The sequence below is a fragment of the Dendrobates tinctorius genome, unplaced genomic scaffold (genome assembly GCF_039654945.1).
Source record: "Dendrobates tinctorius isolate UK_male_01 unplaced genomic scaffold, ASM3965494v1 ptg000035l, whole genome shotgun sequence".
NCBI classification, from domain to species: domain Eukaryota; kingdom Metazoa; phylum Chordata; class Amphibia; order Anura; family Dendrobatidae; genus Dendrobates; species Dendrobates tinctorius.
Genome location: NW_027361703.1, coordinates 38,498,868 through 38,520,069, shown reverse-complemented (window position 1 = coordinate 38,520,069; position 21,202 = coordinate 38,498,868). Strand labels below are relative to the sequence as shown.

Here is a 21,202-nt window from a genome sequence, read left to right as displayed (position 1 = left end):
CTTACAGGTGCAGATAACCCGCTGAACAACGTTAGTGATGGGGATCTGTGATTACAATTATTACCCGCGAACGATGATTTCCCAGTAAGTGCAGGTCAACCGCAGTTCCGGAATTAGGCCTAACCGTCATTCCTGAAAAAATGAAAAACTTACGTGTGCAAACCACAGGTGCTGTAGCTTGCTTATCAGCTCGCCAACCGTTCTCAGGCCCAGTATAGATTACACGTGATTGCACAAAGGTGAGAAAGGGTACCGTATCCCCGGATAACATGTATGGATAGCATAGTGTACACATTCAAAAGATATGTCTATACATCAGGAGGCAGGCTCAGACGGTGTTAGGCCCAGTATGGATTGCACGTGATTGCACAAAGGTGAGAAAGGGTTCCGTATCCCCAGATAACATGTATGGATAGCGTACACATTCAAAATATATGTCTATACATCAGGAGGCAGGCTCAGACAGTGTTAGGCCCAGTATGGATTGCACGTGATTGCACAAAGGTGAGAAAGGGTTCCGTATCCCCAGATAACATGTATGGATAGCGTACACATTCAAAATATATGTCTATACATCAGGAGGCAGGCTCAGACGGTGTTAGGCCCAGTATGGATTGCACGTTATTGCACAAAGGTGAGAAAGGGTTCCGTATCCCCAGATAACATGTATAGATAGCGTACACATTCAAAATATATGTCTATACATCAGGAGGCAGGCTCAGACGGTGTTAGGCCCAGTATGGATTGCACGTGATTGCACAAAGGTGAGAAAGGGTTCCGTATACCCAGATAACATGTATGGATAGCGTACACATTCAAAATATATGTCTATACATCAGGAGGCAGGCTCAGACGGTGTCAGGCCCAGTATGGATTGCACGTGATTGCACAAAGGTGAGAAAGGGTTCCGTATCTCCAGATAACATGTATGGATAGCGTACACATTCAAAATATATGTCTATACATCAGGAGGCAGGCTCAGACGGTGTCAGGCCCAGTATGGATTGCACGTTATTGCACAAAGGTGAGAAAGGGTTCCGTATCCCCAGATAACATGTATGGATAGCGTACACATTCAAAATATATGTCTATACATCAGGAGGCAGGCTCAGACAGTGTTAGGCACAATATGGATTTGACGGCCCAGACTACACAGCGGAGGAGCAGGGAGAGGTAAAGATTGCAAATGCTGGGGCCCTGCCCAAGCAAGGGGTGCCCACTCGTGGGCGTCGGTACTGGCACTGGGCCCCTCATAGTACGGGGGTGTGTCTGACGGCGGGTGTGCACCACCACCATCAGAGACACTTGATTGCACTATGAGGGACCCTGTGCCAGTGCCCGCGCCCAAGAGTCGGCCTACCCACCTGTCCAGGGCAACGGCACTCGCACGGTGTCGTGCGCTAGGTGGTGACCCCGGTCTTGGGGGGGGGAGGCAGCACAGTTAGGGAGTTTTAGAAAGTGGCATATGTTGATGTTGGACATTCAGCTGATGCAAAAGGTGAAATAGGTCAAGTCCCAGGAAGAGGTGGACCAAAGCAAGCCATTTTTCTGTCACCCTATGTGTCATCAGGGGAAGGTGGGACAAAATCCTTGGAATCCCATGCGTGGTTCATTTTAATGAAGGTTAGATCATCCACATTTTGGGTTGACAGACGGGTCCTTTTTTCTGTCAGGATTGATCCAGCTGCACTGAAGACTCTTTCCGATAGCACACTTGCAGCTGGGCAAGCGAGCTCCTGTAAGGCATATTGTGCCAATTCAGGCCAGGTGTCCAGTTTAGCGGCCCAATAGTCAAAGGGGAATGACCTGTGTGGGAGAACATCGATATGGGAGGAAAAGTAGTTTGTAACCATAGTTGACAACTGCTGTCTCCTGTCACTTTCCATCGATGCAGTATTACCAGTTGTGTGAGCGGTACTTGAAAAATCAGTCCACAACATTGTCATGAAACCCCTGTCTCCAACGCCACTTCTGCTGTGTGCACCACGAACACCTCTGCCAAGCTGACCCCGGCCCGTACGGCTCGTGTGAGAACCATCACCGCTGCTGTGTGCTGGGAATGCCTCAAGCAACCGATTTACCAGAGTTGCTTGTTTATTAGCCAATATTAGGTCAAGGTTCTCCTGTGGCATGATGTTTTGTAATTTGCCTTTATAGCGTGGATCCAGGATGCTGGCCAACCAGTAGTCGTCATCGTTCATCATTTTGGCAATGCGGGGGTCCCTTTTTAGGATCTGCAAGGCATAAACTGACATGTGGGCCAATGTTCCCGGTGTCAATGATGCACTGCGAGTGCTGGTTGGAGGAGTACTTTCTGGCAAATCCACATCCCTCCAGTCACGCACAAACCCTGTACCAGACCTTGCCACGCCAACATTTTCACTTGCCCCACGAGATGCATCCTCCTCCCCTAAGTAATCATCCCCATCATCCTCCTCCTCCTCCTCCTCTTCTTCCTCCACCTCGTCCAGGAGAGGTCCCTGAGCAGACAATGGCTGAATGTCATCAAGGATTCCCTCCTCCTCTTCCTCCTCATCAACATTGGCTGCAGAAGCCTGCTCCTTAAGGTGCGTCAAAGTTTGCATGAGCAGACGCATAAGTGGGATGCTCATGCTTAGGATGGCGTCGTCTGCACTTACCAGCCGTGTGCATTCCTCAAAACACTGACGGACTTTACAGAGGTCTTTCAGCTTCGACCACTGCACACCGGTCAACTCCATGTCTGCTCTCAAAGTGCCTGGCCGTGTATCCTCCCACAAATGCATTATGGCCTGCCTCTGCTCGCACAGCCGCTCCACCATGTGCAGGGTGGAGTTCCACCTTGTTGCAATGTCGATAATGAGGCGGTGGTTGGGAAGGTGGAGCAATCGCTGCAGCTTCTGCATACGAATGGAGTGTACAGGCGACCGGCGGATGTGCGCGCACAGTCTTCACACCTTCTGGAGCAGCGCTGTTAACTCCGGATAATTTTTGAGGAAGCACTGCACCACCAGGTTCAAGGTGTGAGCCAAGCAAGGTATGTGGCTGAGTTTTGAAAGGGCTATGGCTGCCACAAAATTATGCCCGTTATCACTAACTACCTTGCCTGCCTCAAGATGTACACTGCCCAGCCATGACTCAGTTTGTCGCTGAAAGTACTCGGCCAGCACCTTGGCGGTGTGTCTGTCGCCCAAACACATCATCTGCAACACAGCCTGCTGACGCTTTCCACTAGCTGCTCGATAGGGGGACACCTCGTGTGCAACAGTGGGAGCTGCAGATGGAGTGCTCGTACGACTGCGCTCTGTGGACGAGCTTTCGCTTCTGGAGGAGGAGGAAGAGGAGGAGGAGGAGGGTCGAACGCCTACAGCCAACTGTTTCCTATACCGTGGGCTAGGCAGCACTGTCCCACCACCGCTGTCCCCTGTGGACCCTGCATCCACCACATTAACCCAGTGCGCAGTGATGGACACGTAACGGCCCTGGCCATGCCGACTGGACCATGCATCAGTTGTGAGGTGCACCTTTCCGCTCACTGACTGCTTGAGTGCATGGACAATGCGGTCTTTCACAAGATGGTGGAGGGCTGGGATGGCTTTGCGAGAGAAGAAGTGGCGACTGGGTAGGTCATAGCGTGGTACTGCATAGGCCATGAGTTCGCGGAAAGCTGCGCTTTCCACCAACCGAAAGGGCATCATCTCAAACGAGATTAGTTTGGCAATGTGGGCGTTCAAACCCAGTGTACGCGGATGAGAGACTGAGTACTTTCTTGACCTACTCATAGTGTCTGGGAGGGTGAGATGGACTTGAGAGCTGCATATGGTGGAAGTAGCAGTGGACAGGGCGGACTGAGAGAGGGTTGATGATGGTGATGGAGTTGGTGTTCTTTCTGATGGCCTAGAATCAGTCTTTCGTTGATATAACAGTGGGATTCCCTGACTGCTGTGGCCTTGCAACGACACCTCAACTTTTGCTGCTGTGCTAACCGGTGGGCTTACAGTGGGGGAAACAATGTAGCGTTGCTGACTACCTTCGTTGTAATCAGTTGCACATGTGGCACTTGAGGTTTGGTGTTGTGTCCACGCTTGCAAGTGCATGCTGGTTAAATGTCTAAGCATGCAACTGGTATTCAAATTTTTCAGATTTTTCCCTCGGCTAAAGGTCTTTGCGCAGTTCTTACAGATAACCTTGGCCTGATCATGAGGATTTTGTTCAAAAAAGTGCCACACTGCACTCTTCCTACTATGTATGACATTTTGCGTCCTTGCACGCTGTGCTATTTTGACCGTCTGGCCAAGCAGTCCAGCAACTTTTCGGCTTTTTGTAACCCGTTTTTGGACTGCTCCATGCCTGCCAGATAACAGCTGTTGCGATGTCGATGCCTGCGGCGGATGCTCCTCCTCCTCTTCTGAGCTATTGGCAGCGGCACCCTCTTCCCCCAATGGATGCCAATCTGGGTCAACACCTGGGTCATCCATCACCTCCTCTTCAATGTCATGTGCACCTTCCTCTGTGTCACCGTGTATGGTGGTATAGTGTGCGGGAAGGGGCACCTGAGTCTCATCAGGGTCAGAATCTGGCTCTGTACACTGCGAGGACAATGTAGTGCTCTGAGTGAATGTACCAGCAGAATCATCTATCAGCGGCTGTGCATCAGTGCACTCCATGTCAGATTCATCTTGGCCTGGGTAATTCACCATTTCACTTGATAATCCAGGCATGGTATGTGAAAACAGCTCCATGGAGTAATCAGTAGTATGGCCTGCGTCATCCTTCAATCTTGGTTGGGGTGAAGGACACAAGGAAAGGTGTGGTTCATGAACATGAGCCTCCAATGACGACTCAGTGCTTTTACTTTTTACAACTGAAGAAGAGGAGGCGATAGAGCTGGAGGCTGAGTCAGCAATGTAAGACAAAACTTTTTCCTGATGCTCTGGCTTTAAAAGCGGTTTGCCAACTCCTAGAAAACTAAGCCTTCGAAGCCTTATGGAGCCAGACGATGACGCAGGCTCAACACCTCCTGCATTCGGTCCTATTTTGCTCTTGCCACTACCATCAGATCCACCACCAACACCATCATTACCAGCTGCCAACCCCCGCCCAATTCCACGGCCTCTTCCACCAGCCTTCCTCATTTTTGGTAAAAATGTAGACAAAATCCAACAAACTATATAGTAATGTAAAACAAGGTACAAGGTGTCTATAGGACAGGGGAGATTTTTAATTTCTGCTCACACTAGTGGACACTGGACACTTTTGGATTGTGTGAAGCCCAATGAATATCTGAGCGCTATGTGACAGGCTCGATGGCACAGCTGTGACCAAAGTGACTAGAGGATAAGTGAGATTTTGAATTTCAGCAGACACTTGTGGACACTGGACACTTTTGGATTGTGTGAGGCCCAATGAATATCTGAGCGCTATGTGACAGGCTCGATGGCACAGCTGTGACCAAAGTGACTAGAGGATAAGTGAGATTTTGAATTTCAGCAGACACTTGTGGACACTGGACACTTTTGGATTGTGTGAGGCCCAATGAATATCTGAGCGCTATGTGACAGGCTCGATGGCACAGCTGTGACCAAAGTGACTAGAGGATAAGTGAGATTTTGAATTTCAGCAGACACTTGTGGACACTGGACACTTTTGGATTGTGTGAGGCCCAATGAATATCTGAGCGCTATGTGACAGGCTCGATGGCACAGCTGTGACCAAAGTGACTAGAGGATAAGTGAGATTTTGAATTTCAGCAGACACTTGTGGACACTGGACACTTTGGATTGTGTGAGGCCCAATGAATATCTGAGCGCTATGTGACAGGCTCGATGGCACAGCTGTGACCAAAGTGACTAGAGGATAAGTGAGATTTTGAATTTCAGCAGACACTTGTGGACACTGGACACTTTTGGATTGTGTGAGGCCCAATGAATATCTGAGAGCTATGTGACTGGCTCGATGGCACAGCTGTGACCAAAGTGACTAGAGGATAAGTGAGATTTTGAATTTCAGCAGACACTTGTGGACACTGGACACTTTTGGATTGTGTGAGGCCCAATGAATATCTGAGCGCTATGTGACAGGCTCGATGGCACAGCTGTGAACAAAGTGACTAGAGGATAAGTGAGATTTTGAATTTCAGCAGACACTTGTGGACACTGGACACTTTTGGATTGTGTGAGGCCCAATGAATATCTGAGCGCTATGTGACAGGCTCGATGGCACAGCTGCGACCAAAGTGACTAGAGGATAAGTGAGATTTTGAATTTCAGCAGACACTTGTGGACACTGGACACTTTTGGATTGTGTGAGGCCCAATGAATATCTGAGCGCTATGTGACAGGCTCGATGGCACAGCTGTGACCAAAGTGACTAGAGGATAAGTGAGATTTTGAATTTCAGCAGACACTTGTGGACACTGGACACTTTTGGATTGTGTGAGGCCCAATGAATATCTGAGCGCTATGTGACAGGCTCGATGGCACAGCTGTGAACAAAGTGACTAGAGGATAAGTGAGATTTTGAATTTCAGCAGACACTTGTGGACACTGGACACTTTTGGATTGTGTGAGGCCCAATGAATATCTGAGCGCTATGTGACAGGCTCGATGGCACAGCTGCGACCAAAGTGACTAGAGGATAAGTGAGATTTTGAATTTCAGCAGACACTTGTGGACACTGGACACTTTTGGATTGTGTGAGGCCCAATGAATATCTGAGCGCTATGTGACAGGCTCGATGGCACAGCTGTGACCAAAGTGACTAGAGGATAAGTGAGATTTTGAATTTCAGCAGACACTTGTGGACACTGGACACTTTTGGATTGTGTGAGGCCCAATGAATATCTGAGCGCTATGTGACAGGCTCGATGGCACAGCTGTGACCAAAGTGACTAGAGGATAAGTGAGATTTTGAATTTCAGCAGACACTTGTGGACATTGGACACTTTTGGATTGTGTGAGGCCCAATGAATATCTGAGAGCTATGTGACAGGCTCGATGGCACAGCTGTGACCAAAGTGACTAGAGGATAAGTGAGATTTTGAATTTCAGCAGACACTTGTGGACACTGGACACTTTTGGATTGTGTGAGGCCCAATGAATATCTGAGCGCTATGTGACAGGCTCGATGGCACAGCTGTGACCAAAGTGACTAGAGGATAAGTGAGATTTTGAATTTCAGCAGACACTTGTGGACACTGGACACTTTTGGATTGTGTGAGGCCCAATGAATATCTGAGCGCTATGTGACAGGCTCGATGGCACAGCTGTGACCAAAGTGACTAGAGGATAAGTGAGATTTTGAATTTCAGCAGACACTTGTGGACACTGGACACTTTTGGATTGTGTGAGGCCCACTGATATCTGAGCGCTATGTCACAGGCTCGATGGCACAGCTGTGACAAAAGTGACCAGAGGATAAGGGAGATTTTGAATTTCTGCATACACTTGTGGACACTGGACACTTTTGGATTGTGTGAGGCCCACTGATATCTGAGCGCTATGTCACAGGCTCGATGGCACAGCTGTGACAAAAGTGACGAGAGGATAAGGGAGATTTTGAATTTCTGCAGACACTTGTGGACACTGGACACTTTTGGATTGTGTGAGGCCCACTGATATCTGAGCGCTATGTCACAGGCTCGATGGCACAGCTGTGACAAAAGTGACGAGAGGATAAGGGAGATTTTGAATTTCTGCAGACACTTGTGGACACTGGACACTTTTGGATTGTGTGAGGCCCACTGAATATCTGAGCGCTATGTCACAGGCTCGATGGCACAGCTGTGACAAAAGTGACTAGAGGATAAGGGAGATTTTGAATTTCTGCAGACACTTGTGGACACTGGACACTTTTGGATTGTGTGAGGCCCACTGATATCTGAACGCTATGTCACAGGCTCGATGGCACAGCTGTGACAAAAGTGACGAGAGGATAAGGGAGATTTTGAATTTCTGCAGACACTTGTGGACACTGGACACTTTTGGATTGTGTGAGGCCCACTGATATCTGAGCGCTATGTCACAGGATCGATGGCACAGCTGTGACAAAAGTGACTAGAGGATAAGGGAGATTTTGAATTTCTGCAGACACTTGTTCACACTGGACACTTTTGGATTGTGTGAGGCCCACTGATATCTGAGCGCTATGTCACAGACTCGATGGCACAGCTGTGACAAAAGTGACTAGAGGATAAGGGAGATTGGATTGCTTTTAAAAAAGCAGTTTGCAGAGCAGTGGGTAAACAGCAATGCCAACCTGTCAGGAAGCCTTAAAAGGCAGCCCAACAACCAACACCACTGATACACCACAATATAGCCTCCCCTTGCACTGCACACACAGTGACTGGTGTGTTGTGCAGGCCAAATCGCTAGCAGCAGAAGCAGTTTTTTTGTCTTCTTCCCTGCCTAACGCTCTCCCTACAGAATCAGCAGCAACCTCTCCCTATACTGAGATCGGCAGAAGTAAGATGGCGGTCGGCGTGCACGCCCTTTTATACCCCCTGTGACGCCCACCAAAGCAAGCCAATCACTTGCATGCCCTTCTGAAAGATGGTGGTGACCCGTGCCTATGTCATCACGTTGCCCACAGTGTCCGTGGATCCTGATTGGCTGAAAAAGAGCGCAAAACAAACTTTTGAAACGCGACTTTGGCGCGTAAGTCGCCGACCTCGTGGCCGACCTCATCCTAGGGTCGGGTTTCGTTTCATGAAACCCGACTTTGCCAAAAGTCGGCGACTTTTGAAATTTTTCGACCCGTTTCGCTCATCCCTACGCAGGATGAATCTGACCAGAGCCTTAGTCTGATTTTTGGAAGGAAGAATGAACATAGACAGCAGTACAAAAATAATTCCTATTTTTATTTTTGCGCAGTTCACCATGTGGTATTACTGATAAGGCAGCTTTATTTTTAGGGTCAGTATGATTACAGAGATACCAGTTTTGTATCTTTTTTATGTTTACTACTATCACACACTAAAAATGCTTTTTTAAAAAAAATAGTTTTTTCTTCTCCATATTCTGAGAGCTGTAACTTTTTTATTTTTTGCCAAACAGTGCTGTATGTGGACTTATTTTTTGCACGTCAAGGTGAAGATTTGTTTGCTACCATTTTGGAGTGCATAACAGTGATACATGAGGGTCAGTGGGTACTCTCTTCTGCTAACCTGGCTATCTTTAGAAATATAGCATGGTCTAGGGCTTAATACACTGAACGCCAATTCTCCTATCCCGTGGTCAGACTACTACTCAGACAACTCAGGCCGGTTTCACACGTCAGTGGCTCAGGTACGTATAGTGAGCGTTTTGTCACATACCGGAGACACTGACACACGTAGACACATTAACATGTATGGTTCTCTGCACATGTCAGCGTGTTTTCATGGACACATGGTCTGTGTGCAAAACACGGAGACAGTGTTTGTGGTAGTGCACAGTCCGCAAAACGTGCTAAACACATGAACATGGAGAACAGTTCACACTGTCCTCCGTGTTCACGGATGGCTGCCGGGGAAGAAGCGCTACTGTAAGCCACTGTTCCCCGGTGGCTGGTGCTGAACGCAGCTGTCATTTTTCTCTCCTGCTCTGCCGGCAACAGCGAGCAGGAGAGAAGAATGAATGAAAACCCAATGTGGGGTCCCCCTCAGATTGTGAACCAACCCAGCAAAATTCATAGCTGGGGGCTGCTATTCTCAGGCTGGTAAGGGGCCATTGATCTTGGCCCCCCAGCCTAAAACCAGCAGCCCGCAGCTACCCATAAAAGGCGGATCTATTAGATGCACCTATTCTGGAGCTTTGTCAGGTTCTTCCTACTTGCCCTGTTGGGGAGGAAAGTGGGGTCATAAGGAGTTAATGTCACCTTTCTATTGTTAGGTGACATTAAGCCCGGCTTAGTAATGGAGAGGTGTCAATAAGACACCCCCTGAAGAAGTGAGGATGAAACACGCATCCGGGTGGAAGGACATGTCACAGACCTCACACATGTAAGTATATGATAAGGTGTTTGTTCTATTTCAATCAGATATCACTATATATTGTGGGTAGTATTGTTGCACTTTCGTTGCATAGTAATGCATGAGCTATGGATTTTGCCATGCTCCATACATTTTCTTACCATTGCACAAACAGTTGTCTCCTTCTCATCCATCGCCTTACGTTTGGTTTTGTAGCATATTCCAGCTTTGTGCAGGTCTATGGTCTTGTCCCTGATATCCTTATAAAGCTCTTTGGTCTTGCCCATGTTGTAGAGGTTAGTGTCTGACTGATTAATTGAGTCTGTGGACAGCAGTCTTTTATAAAGGTGACTATGTAAGACAGCTGTCTTTAATGCAGGTAATGAGTTGATTAGGAGAGTCTAACTGATCTGCAGGAGCCAGAACTCTTAATGGTTGGTAGGGGATCAAATACTTATTTCTCACTGCAAAATGCAAATAAATTTATATAATTTGTACAACGTGATTTTCTGGATTTGATTTTTGATATTCTATCTCTCAATGTTAAAATTAACCTACCATTAAAATTATAGACTGTTCATATCTTTGTCAGTGGGCAAACTTACAAAATCAGCAAAGGATCAAATAATTATTTATTTCACTGTATACACTTTTTGTGGGAAAGGGGTTAACTAAAGCTTTATATGGGAGTCAACACTTTATTACTTTTGCTTCCTAATCCAGTCATATACTGTATATTATATGCTTGTCTGCAATAATGTTCTGATTCGTCCTCTATAATTGCAATGATCAGAAGCTATGGCAGTACCAAAACCTTGGACTAGGAAACATTAGTTTTTTTCTAATCATGAAATAAAAGAGGGAGAAAATACAGCTTTAAAGGAAAATTTAAATATAATCAATAGTAAGATCAATAACTTTGCACTAAATTTGAAGCCCTTCCAGCTATAGAGGTTAACAAACAGCTACATTTTAGTTTAGAGAGAAGCCCTCAATTAACTTTTGCTGTAGGAAAGGTTTGTCAGTAGCCAGAATGCATTAAACAGCAAAGGAAATTAGTATTAAACCTTATTTAATTTATTGATTTCTTTCTGACTTATTTATCATGATGCCTAATTTCTCTTTGCACTTTATAAATGACCTGATAAAAAGATAATAAAAATAGACAGTTATTTATTAACCTATAATCTGTTCTGATACTTCTATGGGGACTTCCAGCAAGCAGATGTTTTAATGTTTTTTTAAAGCATGACGAGAGCAGTGACAGATGAGCAAGAATATATTGCACGGAAAGACGCTATGTGACACTAAATGCAATCACCAAGGCACTGTAAAGAAAAAACTAATCAGCTTCCTGTACAATAGTATAGATATTTCATTTAAAGGAATTGTGCTTAATAACAAGAAATGCATCAAGTGAGGGAAGCATTCAGTACAATCTGTGGTTCTATGTAATAAAAAATGTAATGTTTTCATGCATTTTATATTTGCTTTTTTTGTTACACTACGTATTTATATGGCAAATTATATGTATGTTTTCAAAGTACTCAACTCTTTAATGAAAATGATCTAAAAACTATCATTCAGAAAAGTAAGGCTATGGAATGCTTTACACTGATTTTTTTTCTAGTTCTTGGCATTCAAAGTGCAAATTAATCAACTTTCTAATAATTATCATTAGAAATTACTACCATTTTGCTGTTGTAAAGTTTTACAAATCCTTCACATAGCTGGTTGAGCTGCTGCTTCTCAATTCAGAACAGTGTCCTTAACTGTGGCAGCTCCCTCTGCTCCCCGTCTCTTGTATTTTTTCTTTCTCTCAGTGTCAGAGATGGTAGAAAGAAGTGGTAAAAACTGTACTTATTAAATCAGTGTGCAGAGGGAGGAAGCCTCAAAGTGTAGTGAGGCAAATGTAATGTAATGGTAGATTAAGAGGAGAGACAAGGTCTGTAACAGGGAGGAAGAAGGAAATCACACTCTCCATGGCTGTAGAAGGGAAATCTGTACCAGAATAAGGCTAGTTTCACACTAGCGTATGGAGGAGCTGTGGAGGGATGCAGACTTCCTCTCTGAAGCCCTGCCCCCTGTCTTGCTGACCGCACCAAAATGCATCAGGTTGCGTTCGGTGCAGGCACCGCACTGTCAAAACATCACATGCGGAGGCATCCACATACATTGGCATGGCCTGCGTACCCAATGCTAAAGATAGGGTATGCAGGCCGCATGCCAACGGAGGTGGAGCTGAACAGAGGAGGCACGGCAGGGGGCTGAGCTTCATGGAGGAAGTGTGCATCTCTCCACAGCTCCTCCATATGCTAGTGTGAAACTAGCCTAAGACATAGTCATGGACCTCAAGCACTCTCATATTTGAAAAACACTATTATTTTGAGCATGCTATAAACTGCTACGTCAGAGAATGGCTAAAGCAATAGAGATTTAGTCACAGATTTAACAGTTTGGTCATCAGTAGAGATGAGCGAATTTGTTCGGTTTCGGTTCCAAATACAATCGGAATAGAATATTGATTTTGTAATATTCGTCGAGCACAGCTGAACGTCATCAGAGTCAATGGGAGTAGAAATTGCTGAATATGTTCGAAACCAATCATAAGACAAACATTCAGGCTGAATAGTGTTAGTCTATGGCTCGAATATATCAAAATCAGATTCTGGGACAAAATCCGAACAAATTCGTTCATCTCTAGTCATCAGTACGAGTTTGGTGGCGCACCCGGACATTAACTGATCAGTAGAAATCTACCCCAGCAGCATCCAGATATGAGTAATGTACAAGGTGTAACACAGCTTCTCTGTGCATTACATAGAGGCCACTCCTGAGGAATGTAGTTTATCTCTCATATGTAGGATAGGTTGTCATTATGTGTTTGGTGGGATCTGACACTGGGCACAGCCATTAATCAGCTGAAATCAGCTTCAGCAGTAGCCAGATATAAACAATGTATTATTCAGACAACAGCGGCCCCTTACATTGCCAAGTGGCTGATGCCAGGTGCTGTGTTTTATCTCCCATTCACATGGTAACTCATCCTACAGATAGGTCATCAATTGTTAAGTCTTTATTGCAACTTTCGATTGCAAGGTTAACACAAACATATGTCAATGGTGTCTAAAGACCTATTATTTAGACTTTTAATTGGAATATTTTAATTTTTTCGTCTGAGGATAAGATATCTATCTTTATCATATGACATACAATAAAACCTGTGCACATTTTTTTAATGCCTCTAACTCAAATAAACTTTTAAGGTTGCAATTTTCTGGCTCAATAAAATTCGGGCAAATAATATCAATTTAGAGGACCACATGGAAGTTTAATCATAGCGAGTACTAGAGATTACTGGGTGGAGATTATTGAATCTGCCAAGATTTGAATTTGGAACATTATTTGGTGAAAGATTGATGATCATTATCTGGCATCCTATCAGACCCCAAAGCATAATAAATGTAAGATGTAAACATAAATTAATAACTTACCACTTACCTGTTCAGCCACTGCTGTGGTCCTCCGTGCCTCTTCTTTATATCTTTCCCCATTGGGTGCATTCTCTTCAATCTGGCTAGGACTCTGATATCAATGCATGCTATGTCATTGTGGTATATAGCGTGATGTAACGACGGTATGACATGTGTAACAGAAAACTAACCAGTGTCCTGCAAAGACATGATGCACAGTGGCGTCAGTAGCTTACTCTGAACAGGAAGCCATGGATCAGAGTAAAGCAGGCTGAAAAGGGTGCATGCAACTTAATAAGAGAGGTGCAGAGGACCGGACTGAGGACTGCCTGGGTGGCGAGACAATTGAGCTTTTTTTAACCTTTTGCCATCCAGTTTGCTGAATTCATGCAGAATTTAGATTCTGGAGAATCCACATTTTTTTAAAATTGAAGGAGAAATCATTTCTCCTTAAACACATTTTCTCATCCCTACTGGGTACATTATGTTGCTTTGTTTTTATCACAAGTGAAAAAAAAGATAATCATGGCCACCGGGATATGATTATTGGGCAGGGATGCTGATTGGTGAAACTCGTAAAAGCTGCATACAGGAGTTAACAGTGTTTTTCAAACGGGGTCCAATTTTGATAAATTTACACAAGTCATATCACCTTGCTTTAGTTCCTCATAGTGTAATAAACTTTTTTTTACTCCGTGTGTCACTATGGTTAACTAACAGATGATAGGCCCACTCAGTTGTTAGCATATTCGGCCACCTATAAACCATTCTTCATCCTCAACCTCTTCACTGAGGCATATACTTTGTCAGAAAAAATCTCAGTTAGCTGCAAATATCCTGAAGCAGTCACAGTTAGCCACATCGATATAAAGATAGGCTAGTGATTTGTAGCACAGGACCACAAACATAGCCTGGTGTAGCCACGTAGAGGCCGGCCTTCCATAGTTACAAGGGTAACAGGCACAACATCAAAACAAGTAGCATACATAAAGGTACGCTAGAAGTTTAGACAAAGAAAACTAGATAAAGGTAATGGAAACCCCTCGTTTAATGACAGGAAAATCCACAATGGTGACAGAAATAACTTGAATCTTACAAAAGTAATAATAAATCAAAAATCTATGAAAATGAACAAGTGAAAGTCAGACATTGATTTTCAACCGTGCTTCCACAGAATTTTTTTTTAAAATAAAACTCATGAAATAGGCCTGGACAGAAATGATGGTATCCTTAAGTTAATATTTTGTTGCACAACCTTATGAGGCAATCACTGCAATCAAATGATTCCTGTAACTGTCAATGAGACTTCTGCACCTCTCAACAGGTATTTTGACCCACTCCTCAAGAGCAAACGGCTCTAGTTGTCTCGCATTTGAAGGTTGCATTTTACAAATGTTTCAGCTCTTTCCAAAGATGCTCAATAGGAATTAGGTCAGGGCTCATAGAAGGCCACTTCAGAATAGTCCAATGTTTTCCTCTTAGCCATTCTTGGTTGTTTTTAGCTATGTGTTTTGGGTCATTATCCTTTTGCAAGATCCATGACCTGCAACTGAGACTAAGTTTTCTGACACTGGGCAGCACAGCACATTTCTCTCTAGAATTCCTTGAAAGTCATGAGATTTAATTGTACTTTGCACAGATTCTAAACACCCTGTGCTAGAAGGAGCAAAGCAGCCCCAGAACATAACAGAGCCTCCTCCATGTTTCACAGTAAGGACAGTGTTCTTTTCTTGATATGCTTCATTTTTCCATCTGTGATCATAGAGCTGATGTGCCTTGCCAAAAGTTCCATTTTTGTCTCATCTGTCCATAGGACATTCACCCAGAAGCTTTGTGGCTTGTCAACATGTAGTTTGGCAAATTCCAGTCTGGCTTTTTTATGATTATTTTCAAAATGGTGTCCTCCTTGGTTGTCTCCAATGAAGTCCACTTTGGCTCATACAATGATGGATGGTGCAATCTGACACTGATGTTCCTTGAGCTTGAAGTTCACCTTTAATCTGTTTAGAAGTTTTTCTTTTGTTACCATTCATATTATCCATCTCTTTGATTTGTCATCAATTTTCTTCCTGCTTCCACATGCAGGGAGGTTGGCTACAGTCCCATGGAGCTTAAACTTCTGTATAATATGTGCAACTGTAGTAACAGGAACATCAAGCTGCTTGAAGATGGTCTTATAACGTTTACCTTTAACATGTTTGTCTATAAATTTATTTTTAATCTCCTGAGACAACTCTTCCCTTTGTTTCCTCTGGTCCATGTTGAGTGTGATACACACCATGTCTCCAAACAGCACAGTGAGTATCTGTAGCCCTACTTACAGGCCCACTCACTGATTCCAAGATTGTAGACACCTGTAATGATAACTAGTGTACACATCTTGATTTAGTATGTCCCTTTTTTCACATTATTTTCATGGGTACCATCATTTCTGTGCAGGCCTATTTCATGAGTTTTACTTTTAAAAAAATTATGTGGAAGCATGGTTGAAAAGCAATGTCTGACTTTCATTTGTTTATTTTCATAGATTTTTGATTTATCATTACTTTTGTCAGATTCAAGTTATTTATGTCACCATTGTGGGTTTTCTGTCATTAAATGAGGGGTACCAACAATTTTGACATGTGTATACAGATTACAGGAAACAAAAACTTGAAATGAAATGTAAGCCTACTGAAATGTATGCTCAGTTAATGCACTCAATACTTAGTTGGGGCTCCCTTTGCATCAATAACTGCATCAATGTGGCGTGGCATGGAGGCGATCAGCCTGTGACATTTGTAAGACAGTGCTCACTGTATGTGTTGGGGGACACTCGCTTGGCAATGGGATTAAGGCACACAGGTACAGTTTCTCACTGAAACAGTCTATTCGGTTTATTTAGACATCATAAGTTGTACCAAGAATAGTCCATTACTTAACATCAACGGAACATAATAAGGCACCACCAGTCAGTTCCAATAGCAGATACTTTTCTGCCCTTACTATAACCCCTTGTCATAGAATCATAGAATTACAGAATCATAGAGTTGGAAGGGACCTCCTGGGCCATCTAGTCCAACCCCCTGCTCAAAGCAGGATTCGCTAAATTATCCCAGACAGATGTCTGTCCAGCCTGTTTGAAGACTTCTATTGAAGGAGAACTCACCACCTCTCTAGGCAGCCTGTTCCACTCATTGATCACTCTAACTGTCAAAAAGTTTTTTCTAAAATCTAATCTTTGTCTCCTCCCATTCAGTTTTGTCCCATTGCTTCTAGTGTCTGAGGTTACCTTCATGGAGCTCCACTCCACACACTGACTCCTTGTCAGTCCTGGCTTCTAGGGAAGCTGCCTAACTGGAATCACTGTTCTGGATGATGACTTGTTCCACGGCCAAACCCGCAGGACCTTCCAACCCACCACCCATGTGACCAAACCACAGTTATATTATGTAGCTGAAGCCACCCCCATAGGTGGGAGGTGTGTGTGGTTAGCCAGTCCCGTCCAGTTCTCCGGCTAACCCTGTAAGCGCATCCCCTTATAAACAAAAACAAGGCTCGTAGAACTACAGGTCCCAGATCAACATTTCAGGCTTAAAGCGCAGAGGACCTTCTCCTCTGCGACAGACACCGGCCATTTACAACAATGCCGGTCACTGTCTCACACACTGCTAAGGTATTGTAGAAGCCCAGGTTGCTTTGATAGAAGCCTTCAGCTCGTCTGCATTGTTGGGTCTGGTGTTTCTCATCTTCCTCTCTGGGAATTCTCTACCTTAATCCGGTGAGGTGAGTTTGCTGGCCAATCAAGCACAGTAAATCTGTTGTTTTTAAACCAGATATTGGTACTTTTTGCAGTGTGGATAGATGCCTAGTCCTGCTGGAGAATTAAATTTCCATCTCCAAAAAAGGTTGTCAGTAGAGGGAAGCATGAAGTGCTCTAAAATTTCCTTGTAGGCAGCTGCCTTGACTTTGGTCTTGATAAAACACTGTGGACCTACATCAGCAGATGACATGACTCCCCAAGCCATAACTGATTGTGGAATCTTCACACTAGACCTCAAGCAGCTTGGATTGTGGCCTCTCCACTCTTCCTCCAGCCTCTGGGACCTTGATTTCCAAATGAAATGCAAAATTTACTTTCATCTGAAAACAACACCTTGGACCACTGAGCAACAGTCCAGTTTTTTTTTCCTTGGCCCAGGTAAAATGCTTCTGGCACTGTCCATTGGGCATGAGTGGCTTGACACAAGGAGTGTGACACTTGTAGCCCATGTCCTGGATATGTCTGCATGTGATGGCTCTTGAAGCAATGACTCCAGCAGCAGTCCACTCCTTGTGAATCTCCCCCAAATTTTTTAATGGCATTTTCTTAACAATCCTTTCACGGCTGCCGTTATCTTGGTTGCTTGTGCACCTTTTTCTACCACAATTTTTCCTTCCACTCCACTTTCCATTAATATGCTTGGATACAGCACTCTGTGAACAGCCAGCTTCTTTAGCAATGACCTTTTGTGGCTTACCCTCGTTTTGGAGTGTGTCAATGACTGCCTTCTGGACATCTGTCAAGTCAGCAGTCTTCCTCATGATTGTGGAGCCTGCTGAAAAAGACTAAGGGACCTTTTTAAATGGTTAGGAAGCCTTTGCAGGTATTTTTTTTGCTAATTTACTGAAATAATGACTTGGGTTTTAATTGGCTGCAAGCCATAATCATCACCATTTACAGAAATAAACGCTTGAAATAAATCACTCTGTTTGTAATGACTCTATCTAATATATGACTTTAACTTTTTGTATTGAAGAATTGAAATAAACTAAACTTTGATGATATTCTAATTTTGTGAGAAGCACCTGTATGATTCGTATTTCTTGAATATGATCCCAATTTAAATTTAGTTATTAACTGACCGCTATATTTTCTTTTGTCATGTACCAAAAAATACACAAGCCCTAATGGATTCTCTTTGTTTTAAGATGTACTGGCCATGTTACAGTTTGTAAATAGTGAAAACCTGTTTATTGTTTCACTACATCTCATGTACCATACAGCCCAAGCAGAAAATGGAAATATCTCTGTTTGCAGGCTAAATGAACTATTTAATTATTGAATGCAATGTAAGGTTGAGTGGGAAATTCATCTACAGTAATTGCAGTATTAGCAAGAATTAATTTGCCTGCTCAACAAAAATAAGGTTATGTAAAGAGGTAAACACAAATTGAATGTGGAAAATCCGTTACCAATTGACACCGCATTAATACAGCTAACAAGAGTACCACTACCATATCATCTAAGTAGCCACAATGTGATGTTTGATCATTTACCAGAACAACATTTTAATCTGTTGGCATCTTTGTTTTTACAGCTTCTTCTACAAAGACCACATATGTCAGCTACAGCAATCATGCCACCTGAGTCACAAAGGATGATCAACAGATATCTGACACCAAATTTTGGGATGTATCACATTCTAAAGTGCAAACTTTCTGAACCGATCAAGTAAACATAAAAGACATAATTTATGGAAAATGCCTGAATTTATTTTTCAAATGAAAGTGTCAAAATATTTTAAACTAAAGCACATGAAAGGAAAATGTTAATGTGCACAAGAAGAGATAACAGAGTCAATGCTATTGTTCACAGATGAAACTGCATTTTATGAAAAAAAAAGTCTGTCATATGTTACACCATAAATGTAAGTACTTTTTGTGATTTGTGAGAACTTTCATTCCTGTCCTATATTGTTCTATCTGTATAGGAGATGAGTTTGTGCATTGTATTGGCTGATTGACTTGAAGCCCTGGGTTGTGTTTAATAACTGCAATGGTTTACGCATGCACATTTTTTATACAAAAGATATTTCTAATAATAAAGGAATGTTTTGCAAATGGCGAGACTTTGATATTGTTTTGTATTTCTGACCAGGGCATAACGATTACAGTCGAAGGGGATGCGACTGTTCGTAAATAGCAGAAAGGCCCGATGGAGGCCAGTTTTATCTCTAACTGGATCAGCATCATCGAACCTGTGCCAGATCACTGCTGCCAAGACAAATAAAATCATGTGATTCATTAAAATATGAATAACTGCTCATCACAAGGACATAGTTTTGCCTAAGGCTACTTTCACACATCAGGTTTTCGGCGTCAGGCGCGATCCGGCGTCGTGCAAGAACGCCGGATCCGGCAAATGTTTAGTAAAACCTGATGTGCCGGATCCGGTTTTCTGCCGGATCCGTCTTTTTCTTGACAGACAAAACCGGATCCGTCTCATCCGGTTCATCCGTTTTTCTATCCGTTTTTCGACGGATTACGCCGGATCCGGTTTTTAAAATTGACCCTTGTGGCCTTCCGAACGGGATTGGCTACTGGAAAACTATATATAGCATGTTCCTACAGCCCTTCTTTGACAGGTTGTAGAGGAGAAAATGCAGGTTGGAGAGAAGAGCAAGTTACTGGCGAAGATGGATGTTGTCATTGGAAATATTTTGAAGAATTTGGCGGATTTTATAGCGGAGGCAAATCGTTTGAGGGTGATTGTTCTGGAGAAGGAGAGAGCGAGACAGCAGCGCATCAGGCATCGTAGACGACTTTTGTGGATCCACCCCATCACAGCCAAGAGAATGACGCGTGGGGTCTATTCTACACTCTGCATGGACCTTCGACGAAACCCGGATAAATTTTTTGGATATGTTAGGATGAAAATGGAGAATTTTGATTACTTGGTGGAGCGCATTGCACACCGCATAAGAAAAGCGGACAACTATTGCCGCTTCTCTGTTTCACCCGCAGAGCGTCTGATGGTGACTTTAAGGTAAGCCACATTTATTGGATGTGATCGCATCAGAGCACACTTTCACTGCAATCTTGTTGGTGGTAATTTGTATCTCCAAGTGTTATAGGTCAGTTTTGGTATGTAATGCTGTGATTTAAAACTAATTTATTGTTTGTTAATTCCCCACAGATTTCTTGCAACTGGAGAATCCCTTTCGTCACTGCATTTCCAGTACAGACTCGGGATTTCCACCATATCTGGAATTGTGAAGTACACATGCCGTGCACTGTGGGACTCCTTAGCTGAAGAGTTTTTACCAGAGCCCACAACAGAGAGGTGGATTGAAATTGCTGACAAGTTTCAACAGATATGTCAGTTTCCAAACTGCTTGGGCGCTGTGGACGGGAAACATATCCGCATTGTAAAGCCAGCTGGATCGGGATCGGAATATTTCAATTACAAGAAATATTTTTCAATTGTCCTCATGGCCATCGCTGACGCGGAATACAAATTTATTGCGGTTGATATTGGGGCCTATGGCCGCTCCAATGACTCTCAAGTTTTCAAACTGTCTGCCATGGGGCGTAAACTGTATGGAAACACCTTCCAGTTCCCACCACCTAGACCGCTGCCGCAAACATCTGGTCCACCTATGCCATTTGTCTGTGTAGGGGATGAAGCCTTCCAGCTGTCAGAACACCTTTTGAAACCGTACTCTAGCAGAGGATTAACAAGACCAAAACGCATTTTTAATTACCGCCTCACAAGAGCAAGAAGAATGGTTGAATGTACCTTTGGTATTCTGACAGCCAAATGGCGGGTCCTATTGACTGCGATCAACCTCAAGACAGAAACTGTGGACGAGGTGATCAAAGCGTGCGTGGTACTCCACAATTTTGTTATCCGCAAGGAACCCATTTCCATTGAGGACACCTCTGAAGAAACCACCTTGCAAGATTACCATGACATTACCACTAGAAGTTCTGTGACGGTTTCAGTAATGAGGGACAATTTTGCACTATACTTTATGTCACCTCAAGGCAGAGTACACTG

General features: G+C 43.8%; 1 protein-coding gene across 2 annotated transcripts in view; it reads left to right on the top strand.

The window, feature by feature from the left end:
- The window catches only part of GRM8 (glutamate metabotropic receptor 8), a 1,729,433-nt gene extending 1,710,167 nt beyond the window's left edge, over window positions 1-19,266 (top strand). For both annotated transcript variants that reach the window (XM_073573421.1, XM_073573422.1), the window contains one exon: window positions 18,741-19,266. In XM_073573421.1, the coding sequence (XP_073429522.1) occupies window positions 18,741-18,790 (50 nt within the window). In that variant the 3' untranslated portion in view covers window positions 18,791-19,266. The remainder of the gene's footprint in view (window positions 1-18,740) is intronic.
- The last annotated feature ends 1,936 nt before the right edge of the window (window positions 19,267-21,202 follow it).